The 27178-nt window shown below is 42.4% G+C and overlaps 1 protein-coding gene across 3 annotated transcripts in view; it reads right to left on the reverse strand.

Annotated features, from left to right (window-relative positions):
* ZBTB11 (zinc finger and BTB domain containing 11) overlaps positions 1 to 27178 on the reverse strand; it is a 1413389-nt gene that overhangs the window by 1311197 nt on the left and 75014 nt on the right. For all 3 annotated transcript variants that reach the window (XM_069204794.1, XM_069204796.1, XM_069204795.1), the window contains exon 3: positions 4021 to 4252. In XM_069204794.1, coding sequence (XP_069060895.1) covers positions 4021 to 4252 — 232 coding nt within the window. The remainder of the gene's footprint in view (positions 1 to 4020; positions 4253 to 27178) is intronic.

Here is a 27178-nt window from a genome sequence, read left to right on the forward strand (position 1 = left end):
CACCTATAGTCTGTATTGTGCATGGTCATCTGCTCCTTTATTAGGTCGTTTTTGGCTCATCAGGTGAGCTTACGATAGGAGCAATATAGTGACAGAAAAAATGAACATGCGAGTAAGGATACAGTACGGGAAAGCATTTTAGTAAAGAAGTAAATATGTAATTCAGTAGCTTCTGGGGAGGTGGGTCGGTGCATATGAATCTACAGCACTACATGCTACGAATAGATGCTTATAGGCTAAGTAACATATACTACTGTAGCAGGTGTTGGCCGTGGATACATATGCATAGCACAGAATGTAAAGCAGAGCTCCTCAAAAGCAGCGGTTAGCTAGTGGTTGATGTAGATGTTTGAAAAAGTGTTCATAATACAGTTTGACCCACTTTAGCTTGTTGATTAGCTAAAACAGCATTTTATGATTGTATGTGGGTTATTCCAGGTAGCTGCATTACAAATATCCGCTAGAGAGATGTTTTCTAAAAACAAAAAAGCCATTGAGGCTCCTTTTTTATGAGTGGAATGAGCTCTTGGAGTTGTAGACAGTGTGTAGTTTGCTTTGCGGTAACAACTTTGAATACATCTTAATATCCACCTAGCTATTCCAGCTTTGAATATAGGGGAACTTTTTTGGAGGTCTGAAAATGCACCAAAAGTTGACATGCTTTACGAAAAGATTTAATTCTCTCCATGTAATATATTAATGATCTTTCAACATTGAGCGTAGGTAGAGCTCTTTCTGCTGCTGAATCGGGTTTAGGGAAGAATACTGGCAGCTCTATTGTTTGAGTGGCATGGAAAGCAAAAACTACTTTGGGAAAGAACTTTGGGTTAGTATGAAGCACCACTTTAGTTAGGTAGATTTGGAAGAAAGGTTCTCCCAAAGTGAACGCATGAAGTTCAATTATTCATCTGAGAGATGTGATAGCTACCAAATGAGCTACCTTCCATGTAAGGAACTATATGTCACAGGAGTGTGGTGGTTCAAAGGGTGGTCCCTTGAGTCTAATGAAAACAATACTGAGGTTCCAGAGTGGTGTTGAATGGAAGAGGGAGGGAGGTAAAAGGGTAAATGACTCCCTTAAGTCTTTCCATATATGCCCTGATTACTGGAACTTTAAAGAGCAATATATGTTGTTTATTTTGCAAGTAAGTAGCCAGTACTGCTAAGTGTAATATAATAGCGGTATATGCGTGGCCTGCTTGTTGTAAATGAAAGAGATAACAAATTAGGTCTTGCACTGTAGGCGAAAGTAGTAGGATTTGTTTAGCTATACAGTAATGTACAAATCTTTTCCACTTAGCTGCATAAAAGGCTCCTGTAGTTGGCTTGCCTGCTCCTTTTAGAATATCCATGTTTTTCTGTGGGAGATTAAGGTGTCCAAATTCTAAATCCTAAGGAGCTGAGTCGCCAAATTGAGCTGTGTGGGATTTGGTTGTTGTATCATTCTCTGTTCAAAGCTAGAAGATGTGGCCGAAGAGGCAGTTTTTCATGTGGCTTAATAATAGTTGTAGTAGGGTTGTGAAAAATGCTTGTCGCACCCATGTTGGTGCTATAAGGATTAGTGTGTGTGATTCTTATTTTAGTTTTGAACCATGTAAGGAATTAGTGGGAGGTGGGGGAAATTGTAAGCAAATCTCCCTGGCCAGTTGCATTGCCCTTGGATTGTGGGCGAGTAATCTGTAGGTGAAGTTTTGGCATTTTGCATTCTGCTGGGTTGCAAAGAGGTCTATCTTCAGGGTTCCCCACAGTTGGAAGTATGAGTGAAGGAGTGTTGTGTCGATTTCCCACTTGTGTACTTGCTGATGCATTATGTGGAGCATATCTGTGAAGTCGATGGCCAACCCTGGCAGGTATTCTGCTAGGAAGTGGATTTTGTGATGTATGGCCTTGTGCATGTTTGCTCTGCTATGCGCAAGAGCTGCATGGAGTGTGTGCCCCTTTGTTTTTAGATGTAATACATGGCGGTCATGCTGTCGGAATGGATGGGAACTACCTTGTTGTGAAGATGTTTCTGAAAAGCTTTCAAAGCTAGTTCAGTGCAAAGAAGCTCTAAATGACTGATGTGATTTTTGTTTCTGCGTTAGTGATCAGAGGCCATATACTGTAAAGTTCTGCATAAGTGGCCCCCATACACGTATTTGCAGAAGTTAGGTTTTGAAGGGCAAAACCAGCAACAAATTGTTGCTTTTCCTCTGCTGCAGAGAGTGATGGGTTGCTGGTCGTACTAACTCTAGATCCTGTAAATTCCCCTCCCTTTGAGACAATTGTGATTGAATGGTCCAATGGCATATGTAGGATTGTGTGTAGCACTATAGAGATACATGTTGCCATCATCCCTAGAAAAATCATAACTATTTTCACTGTAACATGATGAAAAGTTTGTGGTGCACTCATGGTTTTGGCGGGGGCTGTGCCTTTTTTTTACTTTCTCCAACATTTCATCTACCTGTGGTCCAAACAAATGTTCACCATCGAAAGATAGATTAAGTAAATGTTGTTGGACATCAGACTTAAGCCAGAGACTCTAAGCCATGCATGGCACCTAACAATGAGACTAGTATTCACCTGTCTTGCATTTGTATCAGCTGAATATAGCGCACACTGCATGGTGGCACTGGAAATAATTTTACCATACTCCACTAGATGAGCCCCTCTCTGCTGGTATTGTGCTGGGAGATACTGCAGTAGCTCATGCATTTCAACCGACTGGGCTCTACTATAGTGGGAAATCTAGCCCATGGAATTGGCTATACAGAGGTGGTTGGCTGCTTGTGCAGCAAAATGCTTTCTTGCCGCATCATACTTTTTGCTTTCCTTAACCTCTGGCAGAGCGTCCTCAGTGCCCTGATAGCTGGCCCTTCTTCTGGCAGTGTGAACCACCAACGAATCGGGGAGGAACCAGACCCTTGACGTAGTAGGTTCAGAAGGACAGGACTTGTACTTTTTGTCCGCCCTTGGAGTTATTACTCTACATTTGATTGGTTGTTTAAATATTTCCCCAGTATTTTTAAGAATCCTTTTCAGCATGGGCAAAAACTGTACTGTCCTATGAGACCTACTTAATGTTTCCACAAAGAAATCATCCTCATCCTCTAATGTGGGAAGATCTGCCTCATAATAACACGCAGCCCTACGAAGGACCTCTGGTAGGTTGTTGTATCATCTTGTGGTGAGGGTTTAGAGGGGTATAGGTTGGAATCAGTGTAGTCCACAGACTCTGTCATATTAATCCCATGAGTCATGGACAGTATCTGTCTCCCTGTGAGTCTGGAAAGTATGAAGCGTCACAGAGTTGAATATCAACGCTTCTGTCAATGTCACTCATCCATTGATGCCGATGTGGATGATGTGTGTGATTGTTCTAAATGAAGGTTTCAGGTAACTGTGTACTGACTGGTGGTATTGCAGAAAAGTAGTTTTGTTTTTATTTTTTACACAGCTCTAACACAAGGCCCCAAGAAAGAACGAACCAAGTTTATGGCCGTAATACTGACCTGACACACCTCGGGCCCGCGTTTTACCATGCAGTCTAGTTTGCTTCTACACTATCCTATACATTGGCAGAGGAAGATGTGACTGAAAGGAGAATTGATGCATTTAGCAGTGTTTTCAGTCATAAGTGCTGGTCACATTTGTTAACCGTATGACAGGTTTGCTCCTCTACCTTTTAGACCCCTATAGAACTTGAGTCTTTATGTTGTCAATACAAACTCTGTGAAAGTGGTCCAGAGCAGTGATGTTTGATTATATTAATTATACAGCTGTTTGAAATTGTGGTGATTCATTGCAGAATGCCTGCCTCTTAGAAATTATTTGACAATGGCTATATGTTGGCTTTGTACGATCATTAATCAAAATGTTTAAAACTAAATTACTGGTCAATAATTAATCAAGCAAAGTGCTACATTAACATCACAATCAAATAAATGAATAATCTCAATGTTTTCCTTCCCCCAAGGTGCAGCTTAGTGAGCAGCACAGCATTCAGTTTACAACTTTAAATGACAGGGCCTTTCTTACCTGAGAGATCAACAACTGCCTCGTGGCTTGACACAGCACCCTTTTCTATGAACAGCTCTCTGAAGTACTCACTGCTGGCAGCTAAGACAGCCTTGTGTGCTTTGTACTCTTCTCCTTCAATCAATAGTGTGACATCACAGAACTGGTTTGCGAGCCTCTGCTGATTGAGCAGGTTTAAAATCGTCTTGCTATGCTTTGAGGAAGTCTTTTTCACCGAGCCTTTACTGTCGATCTGGACACAAAAAAAACAAAATAGCAGGTTCAACACTTACATTTCTTTCCTTTATTTTGGTGTGTTGTTCTCATTAGTCACTTAATTTCGAATCGGCTGTAATTAAATGACAAGTTATACCAGTTTTGCCAAAGTCAACACATAACATATAACCAATGAGAGTCTCATATGATTTCATAAACCTCATCTATAAAAGTACACCTCATAGACAAAGGTCTTCTCACACTAAGTAGTCCAGATTATGTGTTTACCATTTGATATGCAAATAATTCCCACTCTGGATCAACAAGGCGAAATGGCTCATTATTCCGATCTTTCAAATATTATAGTAGCATAACCTGTTTTCAGTAACAGATCCAAAAAAAAACAAGCATTTTCAATGCAACGGGTCTCGCATTTGTTCGAGTTAGAGCTATTAGAGTTGTAAAGCAAAAAAAAAAAAACGCAGCGCAATCGCGCTGCCTATAAAATAAATAGTTAAAGTAGTCCGGACTCCAGGCTGAAAACATGCAGCCTCATATGTTTTTGGTACTTTACCGGTGCTGTGTAGGTGGGTTAAACACCGGAAAAGGCATGACGTATGCATGCCTTTCACAAATGAAAGCAAGCGGATTTTAAAAGGCAAGCCCACAAACCAATGTAAGTGACTGACGTGGCATGGGTGTGGTTCCAAGCCCAAAGAGAGATTACAGAATAGATGAGAGCACTTTGTGCTTGCTCATAAAAACCGAACAACTGCGGCCAGGGATCCCTGAACCACAACATCCCTCTCATTTAGCTCCCAAAATCTCCTTGGCCCAACACCTAAATCTCCATTGCTTTAGTACTTCCTCTGTTCCCAGTTAAGAGTGCTTGGCCCATTATTAGAACAGGGGAATGCTAGTGCACGATGTTTAAGGTACACAGTCCTCTAGCAAGAAAAGGAATAGAGAAATGTATATATATGCACCAATGGGTTACCTTAAGGTTGCCTAATAGAGGTTTTAAACCTCCCATTTCCATGAAGGTAGGCATACATTGGCTACAGTGTATTTTCTAAGATCACAGAGCATGATTCCCAAAGGAATAGGAAGCCACATTAACAAATGTACTTGTAAACATGTTTTGTTTCAAGACAAATTATGTGAATTACATACCCTATTGAAACTGCATTTCCGTAAAAAACAAATGAGGTGCTTGCTGAGGCCCCAACAGTGTCTTTTCTAGTAAACGTTTTCTAAGAAAAACAGCCACAAGACCCAATAATCTCCCTACATAAGTGCCATCCCCAAGCAATCCCGCTAGACAGAATGTAGTAGCTGATGGGAGTACAGGAAAATCCACACACCCTCAAACAAAACTTGACATCCATGCCTTGTAAAGCAGCTAGGTGCCCTCCATTGCAAGATGTGTCTCTCTGAAGGATATGAAATTGACCAAACTATGTGATTTGGGCCGTTGGTTTACCCCATCATATAAAAACAGATTATGGCTTTTGGTGGTGTTCCAGACCTTGGGGTGAAAAATGTTATTTTGAACTCTAAGATGCAAACGCAAAATCTCCTTCAGAGGTACGTGGTAAGTGACGGCTTACACTGAGAGAACGTGTTCCTGACAGCAGGTAAAACAGAAACAGTAGTGGGCCCAACTAGGGACAAAAGTAGTGGACTGTTCCCCGGAGAGGGGTCCAATTTATTGGACGTTAAAATAGTTTCTAATAAGTTCATTGCATATTGAATGCACAGACAGGAACTGCTTTCTGCATTACAGTTCGTTGGGGCTCGATGTCACTGAACTGACACATGCGAACACAGCACAGACTTTTCCTCTTACAAATTGCAATCACTCTACATGTCGGTGCAAACACTCCTCAGATGACCAGAGTAACACATAATAAGGTCATGGGACGTGTTCCATACTCTCGATTTGCTGCATGCGGGAGTGATTCAAAGGCGGGAGTGATCCAAGCTCTTACTATCAGTCACCGCTCAAAGCGGAGTGGATTCAGAAGTGAATGAAGAAAAAGAAACATAACCATCAACACTCCAAAATCGCCACGCGCTATTTGGCAAGAGTATTTCCACAGGGAAAACCAGGAGTTAAATCCTACAGCGTGCTGCCCTCAGATCTTTGCCCTGAGCATTGCGCTTACAAGGACTCGTGCACTCTCCAGCTATAAGGTCTCCTCTTTAACCAGTTTTGCAGCGACAGAATTGTAGATCTATTCAACACACTTTCACCCAGAAACACAGAACTTCCATATTGAAAGGTATGTGCTTTAACACTATCAAGATGAGCAAACACACGTTTGGAGTTAAGTTATCAATCAGATTGTAAATAACGTTTTTTAATGATCTTTTCAGTTAAACCAAACCACATGGCAAGTCTATCGCCCTGATGGACCCTTATACTTACCATTGGGTCGATACGAGTCAACGCATTGTTGGGCTGAAATGATTCCAAGGAGCAACCCAAATAATTTTTACAGGGACCTTTGAATTTACACTACGATTCATAAATCACTTTTTGCCCGCCCTCTTTTAAACCAACCAGCCCACATCAAACGAGAACTCAATTGTTGCACAGAATCCCCCACCCTCTTTTTTCCCTTCTTAAAACAAATTGGACTGATACTGTAATGACTATAGGGCTTTCAAGTTTTTACAAAAAGTCGAAACGTTCTTTTTGATGAGGAGGTTTACATTTAAGTTACTTACACTAAGAGCTCTGGTTTACCTGCACAAATGCTTTAAACGTTGAAGGGTATTGGTCTAAGAACATTAATAACTTTGTCTTATGTTTTATTCCTGACGTTGCATCTTTAGATTGATTCCTTAAGTGTAAGCCATTGATGGAATTCACAAACCATGTTTTTAAGCACGATAAATGATTTGTGTGTTGCTACAAGGAATTTCCCAAAGATCCTAAACTAAAGTTCTTGGTGGTAAGATACTAATGTACAGTCCTGTATGGCATTGTACTTTCAATTACTTTGCATACACCTGGGAGTGATTCGTAGAGTACATATTCAACAACTATTGTTTACAGTTTAAACACTGGTTGCAACCCCTTTTGTCAGCCAATCTGAATGCCATTTCATAGCTTCAGTCATACACTTAATTTAAAATACGTAATTTACTTCAGTTTTTTCCCGAAGCACAATATAGCATTTATTTTATTCTGCCCGTTTGATAGAATGCTGCGTTTACTCCTGTTTCCCAGAAGCACAGTGAAACGTTTATGTCACTTTGCAGGTTTTAAAGTTTGTTCTCTCTTTACCATATTGTGGATACTATTATCAATAAATACATCGTGTAAAATTGCTGATGTTATCAAATAAAAAAAAACACGTCTATGTAACTTACTTTATGACTAGGTCCCACAGGAGAATAGATTTGAATTGCCTGGGCATTTGTGCTGATTAGGCGATAAAAGCAATTTTATAGTTAGAACATCATAACCATAGACTAAAAAGGGTTAGTAAATGATTAACTATAGTACGAATAAAAGTTTATTTCTAACTTGTTCAAGTAATTCTTTCACTGCACTGATTAGGCGGTTATCTGGGTATTGCATTCTGCTGAAAAACAAAGAGAACACAATACGCCAAACAAAATCAGTTTCTATTCAGAAGTTTGTGTGTAGATAATTAGGCAGACCACAGCCATGCCCACAAGTTTCCAGTGAGCAGATGAAGCCCTTCTCTGTCAGATTGGAGGCTATCCAGGGTGGCATAAACACATACAGTTTGGAAACGCAATCTCAGTAAACTCTCTCCTAGTTACACACTAAGCAGTTTTCAAAACGACACCCTCACCGGATCTTACCAACACTGAAGGTTGGGATGGATCCTTAAGTCAGCAATTCCCTACTGGAGCTCCGTTAGGACTGTCAACCACTCATAAGGTAACCAAAAGGTCCCTGTAGTGCATTAAGTGTCACTGATGGCTCACCGAACTAAGTAGTGTAAACGCAGATGCAACCTCAGGCACATTACTCACTCCCTCATTTTCCAACCACTGGTCACCCTCTGCTCCGCAACCTGCTAGATTCCTGGTACTTCAGTCACCCGTCAAGCTGGTGTCTGCAGGTCAGAAGCATGTGGATCTCAGGATAAACACGAACTGGACGAGTTCCCTCTTCTTACTGAAGAACCAGTGTTTTGGGCTAGAACCCAAAATAAAGGCCTGATTTAGAGGTTGGAAGATAGGGCTACTCCGTCACCAACGTGACGGATATCCCATCCACCATATCACGACACCATTACAGCCTATGGGAATCATAATACGGTGGACGGGATATCCGTTACATTTGTGACAGAGTAACCTGTCTGCCAAACTCTAAATCAGACCCTAAATTTGGAGCTCCATCAGACCCTTGCCCTCCAAAAAGCTTACATGCGGTAGCAGAGACAGTTGCCGCCCCACTCACTTCCATAATGAATAGCATTATTCCATCAGGACAGTTCCCGATGAAATGGAAAACGTTTCCATACTTCTGTTAAAACAAAAAAGAACTATCACCCAATCCCTCACCTCTTTATGCCAGCGAACATTCTTGAGAAACATCTTAATGCTACTCTCAGAATTTTAAATGAAATTGATGACGGCCAGCACAACTTTAGATCAAATCACAATACAAAAACAGTGTTGGTTACACTCACAGAGGAGATAAGGTCCATTATTAACAATGGGGGGAAGGCTGAGGTAATTCTTCTACCTCTGTTCACAGCTTTCAACACCATGAGTCAGGTTGTCCTCTTAGACCGCTTATCCAATACAGGTTTACGCGGATCTGCATTGAACCTCCTTCGATTTTTTTCTGATGAATAGAGAGCAGTCGACTTCCTTTGGAAGAATCTAGATTAAAGCTCTTCTCACTGCCTTGCGGTGTTCTGCAAGGGTCATCATTGAGCCCCACACTTTTTAAGGTTTATGTGGCTCCATTAGCCAAACTGATTAAGTCTTTTGGTTCTTTGATAATTTCACATGCTGATGACGCTCAGGTCATTGCTTCCATTTCTAGCTATGTGGAGGGAGTCTCCCATTGCTTCAACAGTTGCATGTGTGAAGTCGTCAAATGGATGAAATGGAACAGGCTGAAGTTGAACTTAAAAAAAACGGAGGTCCTTCTTTTTGGTGAGGACCCTTCATTTTGGAATTCATCCTGATGGCCCCATTCTCTTGGTCCTCTTCTCGCTCCAATTTCGAAACTAAAGAACCTGTGGGTGATTTTTGATAGTAATCGGTCTTTTAAAGATCAGATAAACAAACTCACCTCTGCCTGTTTCTTTAGTCTACGAACTTTAAGAAAAAATATTTCTTTCATCCCATACGATTTACAGAAATCAGTGGTAACTGCATTGCATTGTCTAGGCTGGACTATTGTAATGCCCTTTATCGGGGCACCAACAGCGTTTTTTAAATACACTCCAGCTTTTGCAGAATGTGTTAGAGAGCAAGCATATTTAATAAAACTGAGTAACCAAAACCTAACACAAAACATGTAAAAGGCCTAACTTAGAGACATGTGGGTTTAAAATATAAAACATGCATGTTTAAATAAGTGGCTGACATAGTGTCTGCCACCACAATTTCTATGTGAGAAAATACATGTCTGAAAATGTATTATGATGAATAATATTTACATGTTCTGACAAAAGATGATTAATGTTAATGTACTACAAAACTAATGGTTTGAAATTATCAGAAAAGTTTTATTTCGTCATATATTAGCATTAGTGAAAAGGCCAACGTTTTAGTATTTTTCCAGAAGCACATTGTTGAAATGTTATGCTGACTTTACTGAAATGCTTTTGCAAACGTTGTTTATTAGACATCCTGTTGAATACTCACGGTGGAAATGTATTGCTTTCTCACTTTGTACTTCCTTGTGACAAATATTGTTAAAACTTGCAATGAGCCTTAGTTTCTGTTTGGAAGTAATGCTAGCTCCATGTCATGTTTTATGCTGCTTTCTAAATTGTAATAATTCTGCAGAAACTGCTGACCAGAGAGGAGATTCGACATGAGCCGATCCTAAGAAGGGAACGAAGAATGATACATCTGTAGCTCAGACGAAATTCAATTGCTTGCTCACAGAAATTTAAGGAAAATGTGTGATTTCAGGAAACGTTTGAGGTTTGGAAGGCACTGTGGGTAAGAAAGTGGTGTGGGATGCATGCAAAGCACACCACCCTGGACTCCCCTAGATGTGTACTTTTCAGAACTGTTTGGGTCTGGTAAATTTTTCCAGGTGACAGCCTTCCCAAGCCCAAAAAGTGAAACTGTTCACCATTGCAAATGGGATGATATTGGGACTTAGCCACATCCTGCTGGTCCATATGTAAAAACAACACCCCAAAAATTCAAATGTTCTCTTTCTTGCCATTGGGATGGGATGATTTAGTCTGCAGGGGAGCAAAACGACTGCTGAGGTTTTAGGAGTGAGGGTGGGGCCTGATGTTAGGATGGGCAACACCCATCCCATTATTTTATCAAAAATATATTTTGCTGCCATATAGTGGTCTTTCTGCCTCTGGGGAGGGGGCAGATCAGGGAGTAATTACTTCCATCTGCCCACTGGGGGTGGGGGGGACTGTTGCCCCGTTTACTTGGGCGGGCATGGGCATGCCAGTCAGCTCCCACCCCTATATTTAAAGAAGAAAAAAAAAGTCCTGGGGTCTTGTGGGCTTTTTTGCCCCTTCCCCCCCCCCCCCCCCCCCCCCACCAGGAGGGCAGATCTGGGGTAATTTCTCCCATCTGCCCCCAACAGAAGTAGAAAGACTATTGCCTCATTCAGTTAGGCGGACGGCATAGCTGTGCCCATGCTTAGCTGCCCCCACCCCAAATTTGGCATTTAGTTGTTTTTCTGGGGAGGCAGATCAGGAGTAATTACCCCTATCTGCTCCCTCCAGGGGGGAGGATGTTGCCCCATTTACTTGAGGTAGGGCATAGCCATGCCCATGCTGGACACCCCTATATTCCTATACAATTATAAAAATTTTAAAAAAACTAAAAATAAAAAACTTGTGTCTAGCGGGCTTTCTGCCCGCCCTGGGGGGTAGTGTGGGGGGGGCTGGCAGAAAGACAAATACAGACACTGCCAAGGCGGAGCACAAGCACTTGCCCAAGGGGCCACACCCCCTCTCCCCGATGGCTAGTGGGCGGACCCCTGTTTGGAGATCGCCCAGCAGGGATCGACTGGGCAGAGGTACCTTTGCAAAGGTGAGATTCTCCCCTTTCCAACCATAACTCTCCCATAAGAATCAGCACTCGGAGGGCTGAGATATGACCCAAAGCACTGTTTTAATAAAAGCAAAACATGTCCATTGGCTCATTTTATTTTCACTTTTACTGCAATGATGTCAGTGTACCCTGCGTGCCAATAGTCATTGCAATAAACAAACATTTTAAATTCAGACTGCTCAGCAAGCTCTTCTCAAGAATCCTGGTGTGAAAAAATAATAATAATAAAGAACTCCCTCTGGAACAGAACACCAGAGGGACCTTTACATACCTCCACAGTGTCGACCAACTGCCGACGTGTGCACTAGGGAGGTAGTGCGGGTGTCGACCATTGGCCAACACCTGCACTCAAAAGGTTAAAGAGGCAGATTTAACCATGTCATATAAAATACACATAGATACTTACAACTTCTTCAGTAGCTCCAGCGATAGCAAGTCTAGTCGTAAAGACTCTTGTTATAGTAACAAAACTGCTGGATTTCAGCAGCAGCACCACCAGGCGTGGGGGACTGAGCCTGATCCTGCACTTGTGACAGCTGTTGGCCTAACCCTTCCGGACAGCTAGCAGCACCTCACCAGTACCCAAGAGTAAAATATGATTTGTGGTAGTCCTTAGCATGTCATCTGGATTTCTCAGGGAAATCGTCAAAGAACAGTTCTTACCCCTTTCTCTATGTCACATAGGTCTAACACATACGAAGGCAAATCAGAAGCAGGACTAGGTTCAATAAGTTTTATTGAATCAACTGTATTCTATGTAAAAAGGCATGTGTTGGGATTATAAGGATGATAAAACACAATAAAAGCAAGCCAGTGACAAGGAAAGTGAAACATAGGAAAAGTCCCACCATACTGTCCCAACAATGGCTCTAAAACACCTACCTGCACTACTAAGGTTTTCTACAATATCATGGCAGTGTAAGCCCTAATATGCCCATCAGGTCCCCTGGGAGAACCCCTTACCCCATACCTGTGATTGTAGGTAAAGAAGGGATCTGTTAGTCTATTGTGAATCCTCCCACATAGAGGGAGACACTGAGTCAGGTCTCAGAAGAAACTTGCAAGGGCGACGTGCAGTTTACAGTGGAAACTGGTTGGAATTCCCTAGTATCGTGCAGGGGGGAGTGAGGTGTTTTATAATAAAATATCTGGTGTTTTGAGAAAACTGCCCTGACGTGACAACACATATATTTCTCAGTATAAGACGTGGGGACACAATGGATGCTTTGTGCCAGCAATAATTTGTAACTTACCGTATACAACCTTGAATGGGGTACAGTATAACAATGTTGAGCAGAGAAAAGAATAACAGAAGTCTGTGTGTAAAGGACAAGCTGATAAAATAATAAAAACATCTCCACTAAAATAAAGTTTCTTCTAAAATAATATAAGAATAAAAAATGTATGCCTCAGAGTGAAAGGGCACAAGCTGCAGGCCTAGGCCAAAATAACATGCCTGTGTGATAGCTTAAGTAGCCTCACAAAACTCTCCCCATTGAAGGTTCAAAGTGCAGAGGTCCCTAACAAATTCTAATGCAAGAACTGCCATTTCTACATACATACTTTAAAATCACTATTCGAATGTATACAATAAAATGTCTATTTTGACAAGCAAACAGACAAAAAGTCAGTTAAATTAAAATTGGTCAGTTTAGAATTTAACAACACAACAGTCAAAATACCTATGACGTATTGACATTTGGCCATCAATAAACATGGTCCTTTAGAAAATCGCCAATTTCATCAATTGTAAAAGCATCCATGAAAGACCCCCACTTCGGCAGATGTTAATATAACCAATTCTTTGGCAAGGAAGGCGAAAGAGCACTCATGTTCCATTGCCTCAGCTCCAGCTGAGGTGACAGTATCCCATGCAGTGCCAAGTATTGTAGCACCAAGAGCCACTTGGCCCTCAAAGGGCGACTCATAGTAAGCTTCTCACAACAAACCCGATCTCAATGTCCATGTCTGGTAATGAGCCCTCAGTGAGAACATCAACAAATCAGCGTTCAAAGAAGATATGCGATGTGTACCAAGACACACTTCTGGTGCAGGTTTGAAAGAGCACCACAAGCAGAGAAGGGGAAGCTGCATACAGTTCAAAACCCGCCTTAATGACAGGGACCCGCTGCACTCCAGTTCTTCCAGGAGTGCTCTGAAGTACTGAATAATGCGTTCACAACACAGTTGGGCTAGTGGAAGTGCCATCAGTCCTCCTTGTTGAGAAGGGGCAGCCATTGCGGAGAAAGAATGGCAACAGCAGAATGCCGCCAATTAAGGCCACAGTAATATGGCATCCCACAAAAAAACTCAAAAAGACAGAGTGCATGGCTGAAGGTATAATGCCAAATACAAAACCGGAACCAACAGCCTTAAAGAAATGTACAATCCCAGAGGTGTTTGAGGCGTTAAAGATTCACCCAATTAATTCACCAAAATGTTTTGGAAAGTTAGTATTTAAGAAGGAGTGTATATCTGCAGATGACCTCACACTTGAAGAGCATAAGTCTCGCGGGCAGATGTAAGCACCACGTGTTTTTGAAACTCAAGGGCTTTGTCTGATTAGCTTGTCAAAATGTACATTTGAAATAGCAGTATGAGGCCATATCTCTGCTACTTTCGGCCGTTCAGTTGGAGGAAAAAGCACATTACCGCAACAGATGACTATATGGGAGAATGAATCACATAGGCAATTCCGTCTCGCATTCCACAAAACTTCTCTTTGTTCAGAACCACATAACTTCCATTTGAGAGCAACTGGAATGCTGGGCGAATTGAAGGGACAGGAACTTCCTTCAGATAACAGGCTAAATTTGCTACTGAAGCATTACATGCTCTGTGCACGGACAGCTGTTTACAAATCATCGAATGGCTCACAGAAGTCTCAGTCGCTTTCACTAAGAAAGACCTGCTTCACGTCATTGAAAAATCTATATGAGAAGGGCAGCTCCTACACCTCATGAATGTAATTATCTCCTTGCCTTTTATATTTGCCTTCAGGAACCTGCTTCAAGCATGAGGTGAACTGAAGTGTGGAAATAGGCAGATAAATAACCCAATGATTTAACCAGACAGCAGATGGTATTTTAGCCACAGTAAAAGGCAATTTTTCCAACGTTTCAGCGTTCTGCATGACATAAGTCGCTTCTATTAGCTATTATTTGTTGCGGTCACGTTAAATTAAATGCGGCAAACAGGTCTTTCGACCTAACATATTGGAAAGGTACGCAACCACTTTTTAGGACTTCTAACGTCAACCTAACTGCATAATGGACCTTAGTTGGCTTTGCCCATGCTGTAAAGTCAACATGCCATTTTGTATTTCGTCGATCTCAGAAGAAATGATGTTGAGCGTGTACAAGGTGGTTGGACAAGGTGCTCATTCCATTATCTACAATGGCTAATGCTTTTTGTAAGTTTTCTTAATCTATTTCTCTCAACCGGGCTGGGGCTTCTTTTTGGGAAAGTTTCCAAATTTCAATATTAATTGCATATAGGAAGCGCTTTTTTCACTGACTTCTGTGGCCCAACAGAAAATCCTGTAAATCTGTATCTTCTGATAGGAGACCGAGATGTTCTTTTACGTCTGTTAACGAGAGAGATTTTAGCCACTGTTGGCATCATTTCCCTACGCTATATGTGGTGACCATATCGGAGTGATGCGATGTTATGTAACAAGCGTAAGGCTGGCCTGTTCTAAAACCCCTTGTGGAGTTTAAAAAACATGCATGACAACCATACCATTTGTGTCTGCTGGTCACAATAACCACCCGTCTGGACCCGAAAGTAATTTGTTAAATGTTCCCTTCTGGACCCACCTATCGAGCTGTTCTTCAGTGACATATATTATTTTCTGCCAATTTTTAAATTTAGCTGGTGAGAGAATACTGGGACCATTTATTTTCTTAATTGTCGCTGAGCCTAGACAACTAATTTTGCTGTAAGGTGTCATTTAGAAAAATAATTTGCAACAGAATAAAGCATGCTCTAAGCAAAGCTTCCCTTCCCCACATTTGCCAAAATGTAGTTACCCAAACACTTTTTGAGTCAATCGAATTTAACCAATATTCAAAACCTTATATCGCTAACTGGGAAACAAATGAATCAGAATAAATTAATCTGGCATTTGTTAACAAAATACTTTGCAGTTTCACAGGGGGTAATTTGAAGCAATTAAACTCTGCCTTTGTTACATCGTGCCCAGTAAAATATGCAAATGTTTCCATATATGTTTTAGAACTCCCCACTGGTGGGATCGGACAATGTTCCCATTGTGTGTAATTATAAACATCTCTCAGGATGCTAGCTTTATGTATGAAATGATACATTTATTAAGGATAACAGAACAAATCACCATAATTAGCAGTTGTTTGATAAACATCTTCGCTTTCAAATACAGTATAATATTCAAGCTCAGAAAGCATACAATCAACTGTTTTTACATCCCAATCATCAGAAACTACTAAGTGTGAGGGCACCCTGGTCAAGCCATTACATGCATGCACTACATATAGGTCAATACCAATATGTAGCTTCACAATGGTAACTCCGAATATGGCCATGTAACATGTCTAAGATCATGGAATTGTACCCCCATTCCAAATCTGGTATTGGGGTGCCAATCCCATATATCCCCGGGGCTCCAGCATGGACCCCAGGTACTGCCAAACCAGCTCTCTGGGGTTTGCACTGCAGCTACTGCTGCTGCTGCCAACCCACAGACAGTCTTCTGCCCTCCTGGGGTCTGGGCAGCCCAGTCCCAGGAAGGCAGAACAAAGGATTTCCTCTGAGAGAGGGTGTTACACCCTCCCCCTTTGGGAGTAGGTGTTAAGGGCCGGAGAGGAGTAGCCTCTCTAGGCCTCCGGAAATGCTTTGAAGGCACAGATGGTGCCCTCCTTGCATAAACCAGTCTACACCGGTTCAGGGAACCCCCTAGCCCCTGCTCTGGCGCAAAACTGGACAAAGGAAAGGGGAGTGACCACTCTCCGGTCCATCACCACCCCAGGGGTGGTGCCCAGAGCTCCTCCAGTGTGTCCCAGACCTCTGCTATCTTGAATCCAGAGGTGTGAGGGAACAATGGAGGCTTCTGAGTGGCCAGTGCCAGCAGGTGACGTCAGTGACCCCTCCTGATAGGTACTTACCTGAATAGGTGTCCAATTCTCCTCTGAGGGCTATTTAGAGTCTCTCCTGTGGGCTTTTCCTCAGATAATGAATTCAAGAGCTCACCAGAGTTCCTCTACATCTCCCTCTTCAACTTCTGCCAAGGATTGACCGCTGACTGCTCCAGGACGCATGCAAAACTGCAACAAAGTAGCAAGAAGACTACCAGCGACATTGTAGCGCCTAATCCTGTCGGCTTTCTCAACTGTTTCCTGGTGTTGCATGCTCTGGGGGCCATCTGCCGTCACCCTGCACTGGAAGCCAAGAAGAAATCTCTCGTGGGTTGATGGAATCTTCCCCTTGCTAACGCAGGCACCAAACTTCAGCTTCACTGGTCCTCTGGGTCCCCTCTCATTGTGATGAATGTGATCCCTGGAACACAGGTGCTGGATCCAAGTGACCCCGACAGTCCAGTGGTCCATCTGTCTAAATTTGGCAGAGGTAAGTCCTTGCCTCCCCTCGGCAGACAGTAATTCTGTGTTCTGCGTGAACTGCAGCTGCTAGGGCTTCTGTGCACTTTTGCAAGGAATCCTTTGTGCACAGCCCAGCCCAGGTCCCCAGCACTCTGTCCTGCATTGCTCAACTCGCTGAGTTGACCACCGGCTTCGTGGGACCCTCCTTTGTAGTGTTGAGACGACCACCATGCTCAGTTTTGTTGAACCCGTGTTCAAGTACTTCTGCAGGTGCTGCCTTCTTCTGCGTGGGCTCTCTGTGTTGCTGAGGGCCCCATCGGTCTCCTCTTCCAAGGGGCGAGCTCATGGTCCTTCCTGGGTCTGGGCAGCAGCCTTTTTCTTCAACCGCGACCTTTGCAGCTAGCAAGGCTTGTTTGCGGTCTTTCTCCAAAGAAACAACTCTGCATCCTCCAGCACGCCGTGGGACATCTTCTGTGCAAAGGATCTTCCGTTGTTGCAGAATCTTCAGCTTCCTCCACCCGGAGGCAGCCATTTTGCACCTTCATCTGGGATTTAGTGGGCTCCTGCCCCCCATAACCCCCCCCCCCCCAGACACTTTTGTGACTCTTGGACTTGGTCCCCTTCCTTTACAGGTCCTCAGGTCTCAGAATCAGTCTTCAGTGCTTTGCAGTCAGTTGTGGTCTTTGCAGAATCTCCTATCACGACTTTAGTGTGTTTCTGTGGAAGTAGGGTCACTTTACTCCTACTTTTCAGGGTCTTGGGGTGAGGTATCGGACACCCTTAGTGTTTTCTAACACTCCCAGCGACCCTCTACACACTACACTAAGACAGGGGTCCCTAAGTGGTTCGCATTCCACTTTCTTAGTATATGGTTTGTGTTGCCCCAGGGCCTATTGCATCCTATTGTGTTCTACACTGTTTGCACTATTTTTCTAATTGTTTACTTACCTGATTTTGGTTTGTGTATATATTTTGTGTATTTTACTTACCTCATAATGGAGTAGATCCTCCAAGATATTTTTTGGCACATTGTCACTAAAATAAAGTACCTTTATTTTTAATAACCCGGAGTATTGCGACAGTTCTGGTGCTGTGTACTACAAGGAGTGGAACCGGTGCTCGATATGAAGGGCTAAATTATTTTTTCACACCAGTTTCAAGATCCCCAACTTTTGGAATCCAGCCAGTCAGTGTTATTAATGCATCCCTTATTCCCAGGGTGGCGGCACATGCAGAGGAGTTTGTCACAGAATTGCTATATTTGCTGCACAACAGTGACACGTTCATTTATTTCAAAAGTTGTGTCTGCCACCTCTGCACCAGAGCCAAATAAGATCCGGGACATACATAGGTATGCCAAACAGAAACTTGTATGGGGTGCACCCTCCCAGGGATCTTCTAGGCAGAGTATTAAGAGCTCTCTGGACTCCATATAGGTGTTTAAGCCAACTATGACCCGTACCTAATACTCTCACTGTCAAGAATTTCTTTAAGTCTAGTCTTTATTTGCTCCACTATACTGTTTCCTTCAGGATGATAGGGAGACAAATAGTGCAATTGGATCCCTAACGTCTCCATGGTATCCCTGATTGCCCTTGATGCAAAGGCAGTGCCCTGGTGTGAATGAAATGCTGCAACTGCACATGTCCCGATAAAGATGTGCAATTCTTTAATAACAGTTCGAGTGTCAGCGGATTGCTGTGGTCATATCAAAAGGAATCTGGAGCAGGAGTTAAGAGCGACTAAGAGGTATTTGTATGCACTAGCAGGTGTCAAAGGACCAAAATGGTCCAGGTACACACATTGTAGTGGTTTGTTGGAAATTAGGAGGGGTGTCAGCAGTGGGCACTTGACAGTGGATTTGTTTATTTGTTGACAGTTGTCACAACAAATGATATACTGTTTGGACTGTTTATATAGACCTGGCCACCAGTAACGTTTTTGCAATAAGAAAATACTGGCCACTGCACCTACATGGGCAGAAGCAACTCCAACATGAGCTGCTTTATCAACTCTGATCTCTGCTCCTGGTTCGGGATCACATAATCACCCACCCCTAGTATTGTTACAAAGGTAATGTTCTGTGCCCTCACGCATTTGGTAAGGGCTTGCTGACTGATGAGGCTTTCACAGCAGCCAATGTTTCATCATCCAACCTTGTTCTGGAATGAATAATCGCAGCAACAGAAGCCGTGGCTAACTCTGATTTAGCTGCTTTGTCAGTCAAGGTATTGCCAGCAACATGTATCCCTACATGTTGATGACCCACTGTATGGGCTACAAGGGCAGTGGGTAGCATCTCTTTCAGATATGACAGTTTCCCCCACAGTAATATGTGTTTGATGGTGTTCCCTTTTGAAACTCTGAACTCATGTTGGCGCCAGTAATGTAGATATTCATTAAAGGACAGGACACAATAGTACAAATCATACACTACTAGTGTTAGTTGTTCTGAATCTGTATTTTCCAGTGCCAGTAGTAGAGCCTTAAGCTCTGCTAATTCTGCAGTGTAGTCCCCTAAGGTCTTACGTGTAAGTGTTCTGAGGAAGGAATTTGCCATCCTTCATGGCACCATGCACAACCGCATTGGCTGCAGAGTACTGTTGGTTTGTGCCTACTGCAGGTTGTGCTGAACTATCAGTATAAATTAATGTTTGGTATTGATCAAGAGGCAAGATATTTGTTGGTATTGGATATTAAAGCTCATATTGAAGGAATTCTTGAGTCTGTGGTTTTGGATCAAAAACAATCTCCATCAGTGGCAGTCAGAGACGTTGCCCATTGAATCCAGCGTGGATGTAGTTCTTTAGCGTTTGGGGCGCTGGCTTTTGTAATAACCTTGAGGGCTGGTATGGGGGTTGCGACAATAATGCAGAGGTCTCTCTTTCATGACAGCCATCTGAACAGCAGTCAGAATCTTTTCTGTGGAAGCAAAGCATTGTTCAGCTGTGGAGTAAAGGTGTGATTTGTATGCTATAGGAACAGAATCACATTTATTGAATGTTACACAGGTGAACCCGATGGCACCAGAAATTATTCGGATGACCAAATTTGTTTTGTTATGAACTCTGTATTTTAAATTCCTCCACCTTTGCTATTTATCCCCTGTGGCTATTGCGAGGTTTGACTCTGACAAGACGGATCCTCGTCCAAAGTGCAACCTACAGGGTGCTGACTTTACACACTCCTCCTGGACCTGTCCGGTGATTTCTCACTATTGGAAGGCAGTTTACATGCATATCTCTTCTACATTGCTTATAAGCCGCAGCCCAGCCTCCACCATGCACTCTTGGGGTACACCAGAGTCCTCCCTCGGCCAATAAACTGACTTATGTCTATGGCCTTCCTGTTGGCTAAGTGGGAAGTCATGCTACACTAGGGGGACTGTAGGGCACTGACACCAGCTGGCTGTTTTAAAAGCATTAGTTTTTGTGATAGAGTTATTGAAGATTACACACTTCTTTAGCCCTCCACTTTCCGACCCATTGATATATGGCAAGCCTTCCGGGATTATCTTTCCATTAATTACCATGATTCTTCAGACTAGTATGTCCCGCATTCCCCTCTACATAAACTTATTCATCGCAGATTGCATTTCTATTCCAACTAAGGACATGTCTGCATATATTTTACTTTTCATTTTCATCTTGACATTGTGAAGTTAAGATGTGGTGGTTCTGGGAACCTTACTGGCAGTGAGGGTGTGATTTATACCAATTGATGATTGTTTATTGTATGTTAACATCTAAAAATCAATACAAATAAAATTTAAAAAAAATGTTTTGTTATCATGTGTGTATATGTTTTGCTTCAAGCATGTCCTGCTGTAATGCTCTCAGAATGTGTGTGTTTGACTGTCCAATATTTACTGAAAAAGTCAGGGTGTATTAAATCATACAATGGTTTTACATGTTGTGCACAGTCTGGAATGTAAGTGGAAAAAACCCAATAATGTGGCTTTTAATGGTATTTTGTGGTTGTAATAGTGTACATTTTTCTAGAAACTGGGGTGCCAGGCTCTTCCCTTGATCAGATAATTTGTATCCCAGAAACAGGACAGGGAGAAAGGCAATTTTAGTTTTCTTGAAATTGAATTTATAGCCTATTTTGGCAAATCCCAAAACAATGTGGGATACCAGTCTTAATTAAATGTTCCATGAGATCATCATCTATAAGGTAGATATCTACATATGACAACTCCTCAGGTCAATCTTGGTAGAATGGATGTTACACCTACTGAGAAGAGTTCAGGGCTGTTCTTACACCCCTGTGGGAGCCTACAGAATTTACTTTACAAGCCTGAAGCGCTAAATGCTGTCAAATCCCTGCTTTCAGGTGCCATATTTTGGCAGAAAACCCTGTTGGAGATATCCAGGTTCTTTTTGTATCTTGTGCACACTAAATTGTCTATTAGTGCTGTGTGCGTTTTGGATAGCAAATCTGTGTGTGACTAAGTATCTGTAACCTAAGACTATTCTATAAAAATGGTCCAACTTAGCCACAGGAAACAAGGAGTTATTCACTGGTGAGACACAGGGCTTAATTAAACCCTGGTACTCAAGCTGTGTGAGTATTTCTCTCACTGGTGCTTTAGCCTCATGTTAAATGGGATATTGAGGTTGAGGCTTAGGTTGTGATATTATATGTATTATGTGGTATGGAGAATCTCTGCCCCACCCCACATGATTGCGATACAGTGCAGGGGCTTGTGCCAATGACCAATCTACTGCATACGTTTTCCCCAATTCCCTAGAAATGAGAGGTAAGAAGGCATAATAACTTCTTCCCCGAACGGAAGATTGCTGGCAAATTCTGGTGGCAAATCATTTTCTGTCGCTAGGATATCATAGCACGGTGTGAATTTTTCACAGAATGTTATTTTAATTGTGCGCTCAATGTTTCATTTGAGTTGCCAATTTCAATTTGTAAACTCTGCCAGGGGGAAGATGCGCGCGTTTGCAGTTTCGACTTCTATACAGTAGTTAGTTGCTGTTGCATCCAGAAGCCTTTCTGGCGAACTACTGTGACCTCTGCTGCACTGTCTAGCAGAGTCAGAGCTCACTTCCTGTCCTTCTTTAAGCTCTCAACATGCATGGCATTTCGAGCCGAAATAGCTGCCATCTTTTTCTTTTTACATTGTTGTTTCTGTTAGGGAGTTTTTTTTTTTCCCTTTTGTTATGGAAGTTTCAGCCAAGCGTTGTAAATCTTTTCTTTGTTTCACGTACTCATTTCACTGTTCGAACGCCTACCTCTCACTTGGTTTACCTGGTGAGTACTGAAAGGAACGACATTGGCATGTATCAGTATATTGATATCTATAAGTAGTTTTCAAACTATCTCTATTTCTTAAGTTGTATTGTTTATCAGAGGTCTGAGGATGCAGAGATTCTCCTCTCTGTTTTATATTATCGTTATTTTGTTATGGATTATCCCAGTGTTTTTTTTTAGAACCCTCCGTTGCTTGCTTGGTAGAATCCTTATTGGATTTACCTTGCAGTTGTGGTTTACTTGGTCTGCCTCCCAAACGGTCTTGACCTATACTACAATAGGTCTCGGGGATAATCTTTAGCAGCTTGTGCTCCTGATCGTGTACAGGAATATCTTGGTGCTACATGCGGACTGCCAGAGCTCCTGCTTCCCCTTTAAAGTTACTTCATATTATTGAGGATACTGTTGCAAAGTTGCCCATTAATTGCATCCCCAAGTCTAGGGCCGGGACAGCCCAGTACGAATCTTGAATCTGTTTTAACACTTATGGAAGATTCGCAAGTGTCAGTGTACTGTGTGCAAATACTGCACCCCATGGGGTCAGTTGTCCACTGAGGGAACCATCCCGAATGGTAAGCACATTGTGAGAATTCCATGTTTATTTTGGGGTCCCGTAATTTTTGTGCTAACCAAACAGAAATTCTTAATGTTTTGTGGGCAGCGTCCCCATGATCGAATGTAGTGTTGTAGGATTAATGCTTGCCATAACCATATGGGGTTGCGCTGGGGCAGTGTTTAATGTTTGTATTACAAACTGTATTGTGTCTATATACTTTTACTAAATCATTGTACAGGCAAAGCACTTCTGCTACCGCCATTGTGTTAGCGTTTAAAGTATGGTGTATACACGGCCAGCTGTTGCCATTACTTAAAGGACCTAGTGTAACATTTTGTTCAACGTGTGGTAGGGTGCCATCATTCTAATTTTGGTGTTCTTGATAAGACAGAGGTATTTCTAAATATGTGTATGCTCTGTATTGTGCGGGTGTGTTAGCAGGAGTGTACTGATGAAAGGTGTGTGAGTTCCCACACACTGCTGAAAAAGTGACCCAAGAATAAAAATATGTCAGTTCTATATGCTGGATTTGCCTGAACTACAAGTGCAACTGCTCCTCCATCCTCGTGAGGCCATTATTTATTAAACTATTTGTGAGGGGGAGCTTCATGTGTGCTGCAATTACAACCCGTTGGGGTTCCACCAAATTTCAATATTGTACAGTTAAAAAAAAAAAAAAGGGAAACCAACTGGGGATGTAATCCTTTTAAAGTTTCATGCTTGAACAGCCTATGGTCAAAATAGGTATTGTCTATCTTAGCTGAGGAGGCTATCCCTAATACCATGGACATCTCTGTATAATGTTATTAGGGTGTCTTTAGTGTTTAGTGAGACAGAGATACTTGGGAGATCTGTAATTCAGTGCCTAACCAATGTCGTAAAGACACTTGTTACAGTAACAAGTCTGCAGGATTTGGGCAGCAGCAGCACCACTGAACACGGGGGACCGAGTCTGATCCTGCACGTGTGACAGCTGTCAGCCTAACCCTTCTGGACAGCTGGCAGTACCTAACCAGTACCCAAGAGTAAAAACTGATTTGTTGTAGTCCTTAAATGTCATCTGGATTTCTCAGGGAAATCGTGGTAAACAGATCTTACCCCTTTCTCTTAGTCACATATGACTCACATATACAAAGGCAAAACAGGAGGACGACTAGGTTCAACAAGTTTTATTGAATCAACTGCACTTTATGTAAAAAGGCACATATTGTGATTACAATGATGATAAAACATAATAAAAGCAAGGTAGTGACAAGAGAAGAGAAACAAAGGAAAAGTCCCACTATACTATAAAAACAATGGTTCTAAAATCCCTACCTGCACTACTAAGGTTCTCTATAAGAGCATGGCAGCGTAAGCCCTAATCTGCCCATCAGGCCCTCTGGGAGAACCCCATCTTCCATATCTGATTGTAGTTGTAGGTAGGGAAGAGGTCAGTTGGTCTACTGCGTATTCTCCTACATGGAGGGAGAGACTTCGTCAGGTCTCAGCAGAAACTTGCAAAGGCGACATGCAGTGTACAATGGCAACTAGCTGGAATTCCCCTCTATCGTGTAGGGGGCACCAAGGTGTTTTTAAATAAAATAGCTGGTGTTCTGAGAAAACGTCCCTTACGTGACACGTACATTTCTGTGTATAAAAGTTGGGGACACAATAGATGCTTTGTGCCAGCAATAATTCATAACTTATCACATACAACCTTGAATGTGGCACAGAATGAAAATGTCAAGCAGAGAAAAGAATAACAGAAGTTTGTGTAAAAGGACAAGCTGATAAAATAATAAAAAGATCTCCATTAAAATAAGGCTTCTGCTAAAATAATAGCAGAATAAAAAAATGTGTGCCTAGCAGTGAAAGGGCACAAGCTGCAGGCCTAGGCTAAAATAACATATCTGCGTGATAACTAAAGTAACCTCACGACAGTCTCTCCTTCAGAGTTCCTCAGGCAGAATTAAGTCTACATCCACTGCATTTATTATCGTCCAATAACATAGTGCAACCTCTTTCTTTTTGGGTGAGATATCTCGTCACTTTCTCTCCAGGGATGTATGTCTTTTGTCCTTAATGGCTGTGCCCAGACACTCAGTTGATAATATTTTTACCTAGACAGTTTGCCATTTGTTAATAATGTGATAACACCCCAGGGTAGCCTTCCGTTAATAACGTGATTACTCTACAGCGTCCCGTCCTGCAGTAGCTTTCGTCAGATGATCCGCTAGCCTGTCTCTGATGCATGCTGGCTTATCTGACAAGGACAATTTGCAATAATAATGTACCTTGCAACTGTTCTAATTTGTATCCAGAGTCTAATAGCTGGTTGGGGAGTCTTCAATTTGAACTTCCTGAAGATTTGTACATCCCTAACTTTTTTTTTTTTTTTTTTTTTACAGAAGTGAGACTCTGCCTGACATTTTTTTTTTTTTTTAACATAGCCTGCAGCATAAGGCCTATTTGTGATTGATTGGGGCCCTTCAGCAGCATCCTAATATACTTCCATTGGAAAACCCAGCAATAATATTGAAAATCTGGAGATGTTAAACCTCCTTTCTCTCTTTTCCGTAGCTTTTTCCAGCCAATGCTAAGCCCTATAGAGGCCCCATTAAAGCGAATTACAATCCTCTGCAGCTTATTAAACCACATTTATTTTTAAATGACGGAGGGCTGGTGTTAGAAGAATTGTGAGCTTGGGTAGGATTGCCTACTTAACTATATTAGATCTGCCGTACACTGTTACAGGAATATTCGCCCATTCTTTGAACAGATTTTTCATTTCATCATAATCTTCTTAAACTCTCCCTGCATAAGCTAGTCTAAATTCTACACTACCTGAACCCCTAAGTAGCTTATCTCCTTTTTAAGTAGGGGGCTGTCAATGGGCACGTTCCAGGCCGTGACCTCTTGGAGGCATTAACATACTACCCCAAAACCCTGGGAATTCATTAATTATCAATTCCCCAAGATAAGATGTGTAATCCAGCCTTGAACCTTCAAACTTGCAAACTAGGGTCTCAAAGAGTGTTAGTGGCAGAAGGACCCCCTAGGTTGTTGGGAGGAAACAAAGTCCAATGGCGTAGTTGAAAATATTAACATTGAAGCCTATCAGGAATGTTAATGTCAGTTTTGAACAGCTGTACTGTCTGCCCTTGAACAATCTTGCAAGATCAGGCACTCGCCACTCTCCCAGGTGCAGAAGGAGCCTGGGCGGAAAGCGGACGCAAGGTCAGGATTATGAGCTATTGGGGTGTTTAGGGAGGGGAATGTCATCAAGCCCCTTCCTACTGCCACCCTGTCCCGAACTTCAAGACCATCCAGGTTATCGTTGCTATAAACGCACTAGAGGGCTGATGTTGTTTAGGCAGCCACTCGATCCATATGTAGCCAATGTTTTTCGCTCTACCTGACCACCAACTCTGAGATGAAACACCGGTGGGCTTCTCGGTAGTAGTCTAGAAGGTTGGGGCAGGCAAGGCCACCGCGGTTCCTGGGGAGCATGAGCACGGCAGAGATGCGCATCTGCTTCCCCTTCCCAATGAAGGATCTAAGATCTCGTTGCATATACATGATGTTGTCCATTGAGATGGGGGTAGGAAGCGATTGGAAGAATAGAAATTGCCTAGGCAGGATGTTCATTTTAACAACATTTATGTGACCAAGCCAGGAGACCTACAATGGCTTCTAGCAGCTTTAATTGTCCAGGATGGCCCTGCAGCAGCGTGGTTAATTGGCCCAGGTCCAAGCATGCAAGGAATTGGCAATGGTAAGGCCCAGGTATTGGATGGAATGGGTGTGAGAAAGTAGCCTCTTTCTAGCATGGTTACCACATTTTTAGCCTGTTTGTGTTTGTCGGTGTGTTTTTACTGTTCACTGAGATCCTGCTAGCCAGGACCCCAGTGCTCAGTTTGTGGCCTATAGGTGTTGTCAGTATGCTTGACTGTTACTGAAGTTCTGCTAACCAGAACTCCAGTGCGTATGCTCCCTCTACTTACCAAAATTGTCACTACAGTTTAGTGGCTCTATATTCCAATTCTGATTGGCACACTGGACCCCCCCTCCCTAGAATATGGTACCTAGGTACCCAGGGCATTGGGGTTCCAGGAGATCCTTATGGGCTGCAGCATTTCTTTTGCTAACCATAAGGAGCTCATACAAACCTTTCTTCAGGACTGCCACTGCAGCCTGAGTGAAATAGTGCACACACTATTTCACAGCCATTTTACACTGCACTTAAATAACTTATTTGTCATCTATATGTCCAACCTTCATTTAATGAAGGCTAGGTGCAAAGTTACTGTGTGTGAGGGCA

This window comes from Pleurodeles waltl, chromosome 8 (assembly GCF_031143425.1).
Source record: "Pleurodeles waltl isolate 20211129_DDA chromosome 8, aPleWal1.hap1.20221129, whole genome shotgun sequence".
Taxonomy (NCBI): Eukaryota; Metazoa; Chordata; class Amphibia; order Caudata; family Salamandridae; genus Pleurodeles; species Pleurodeles waltl.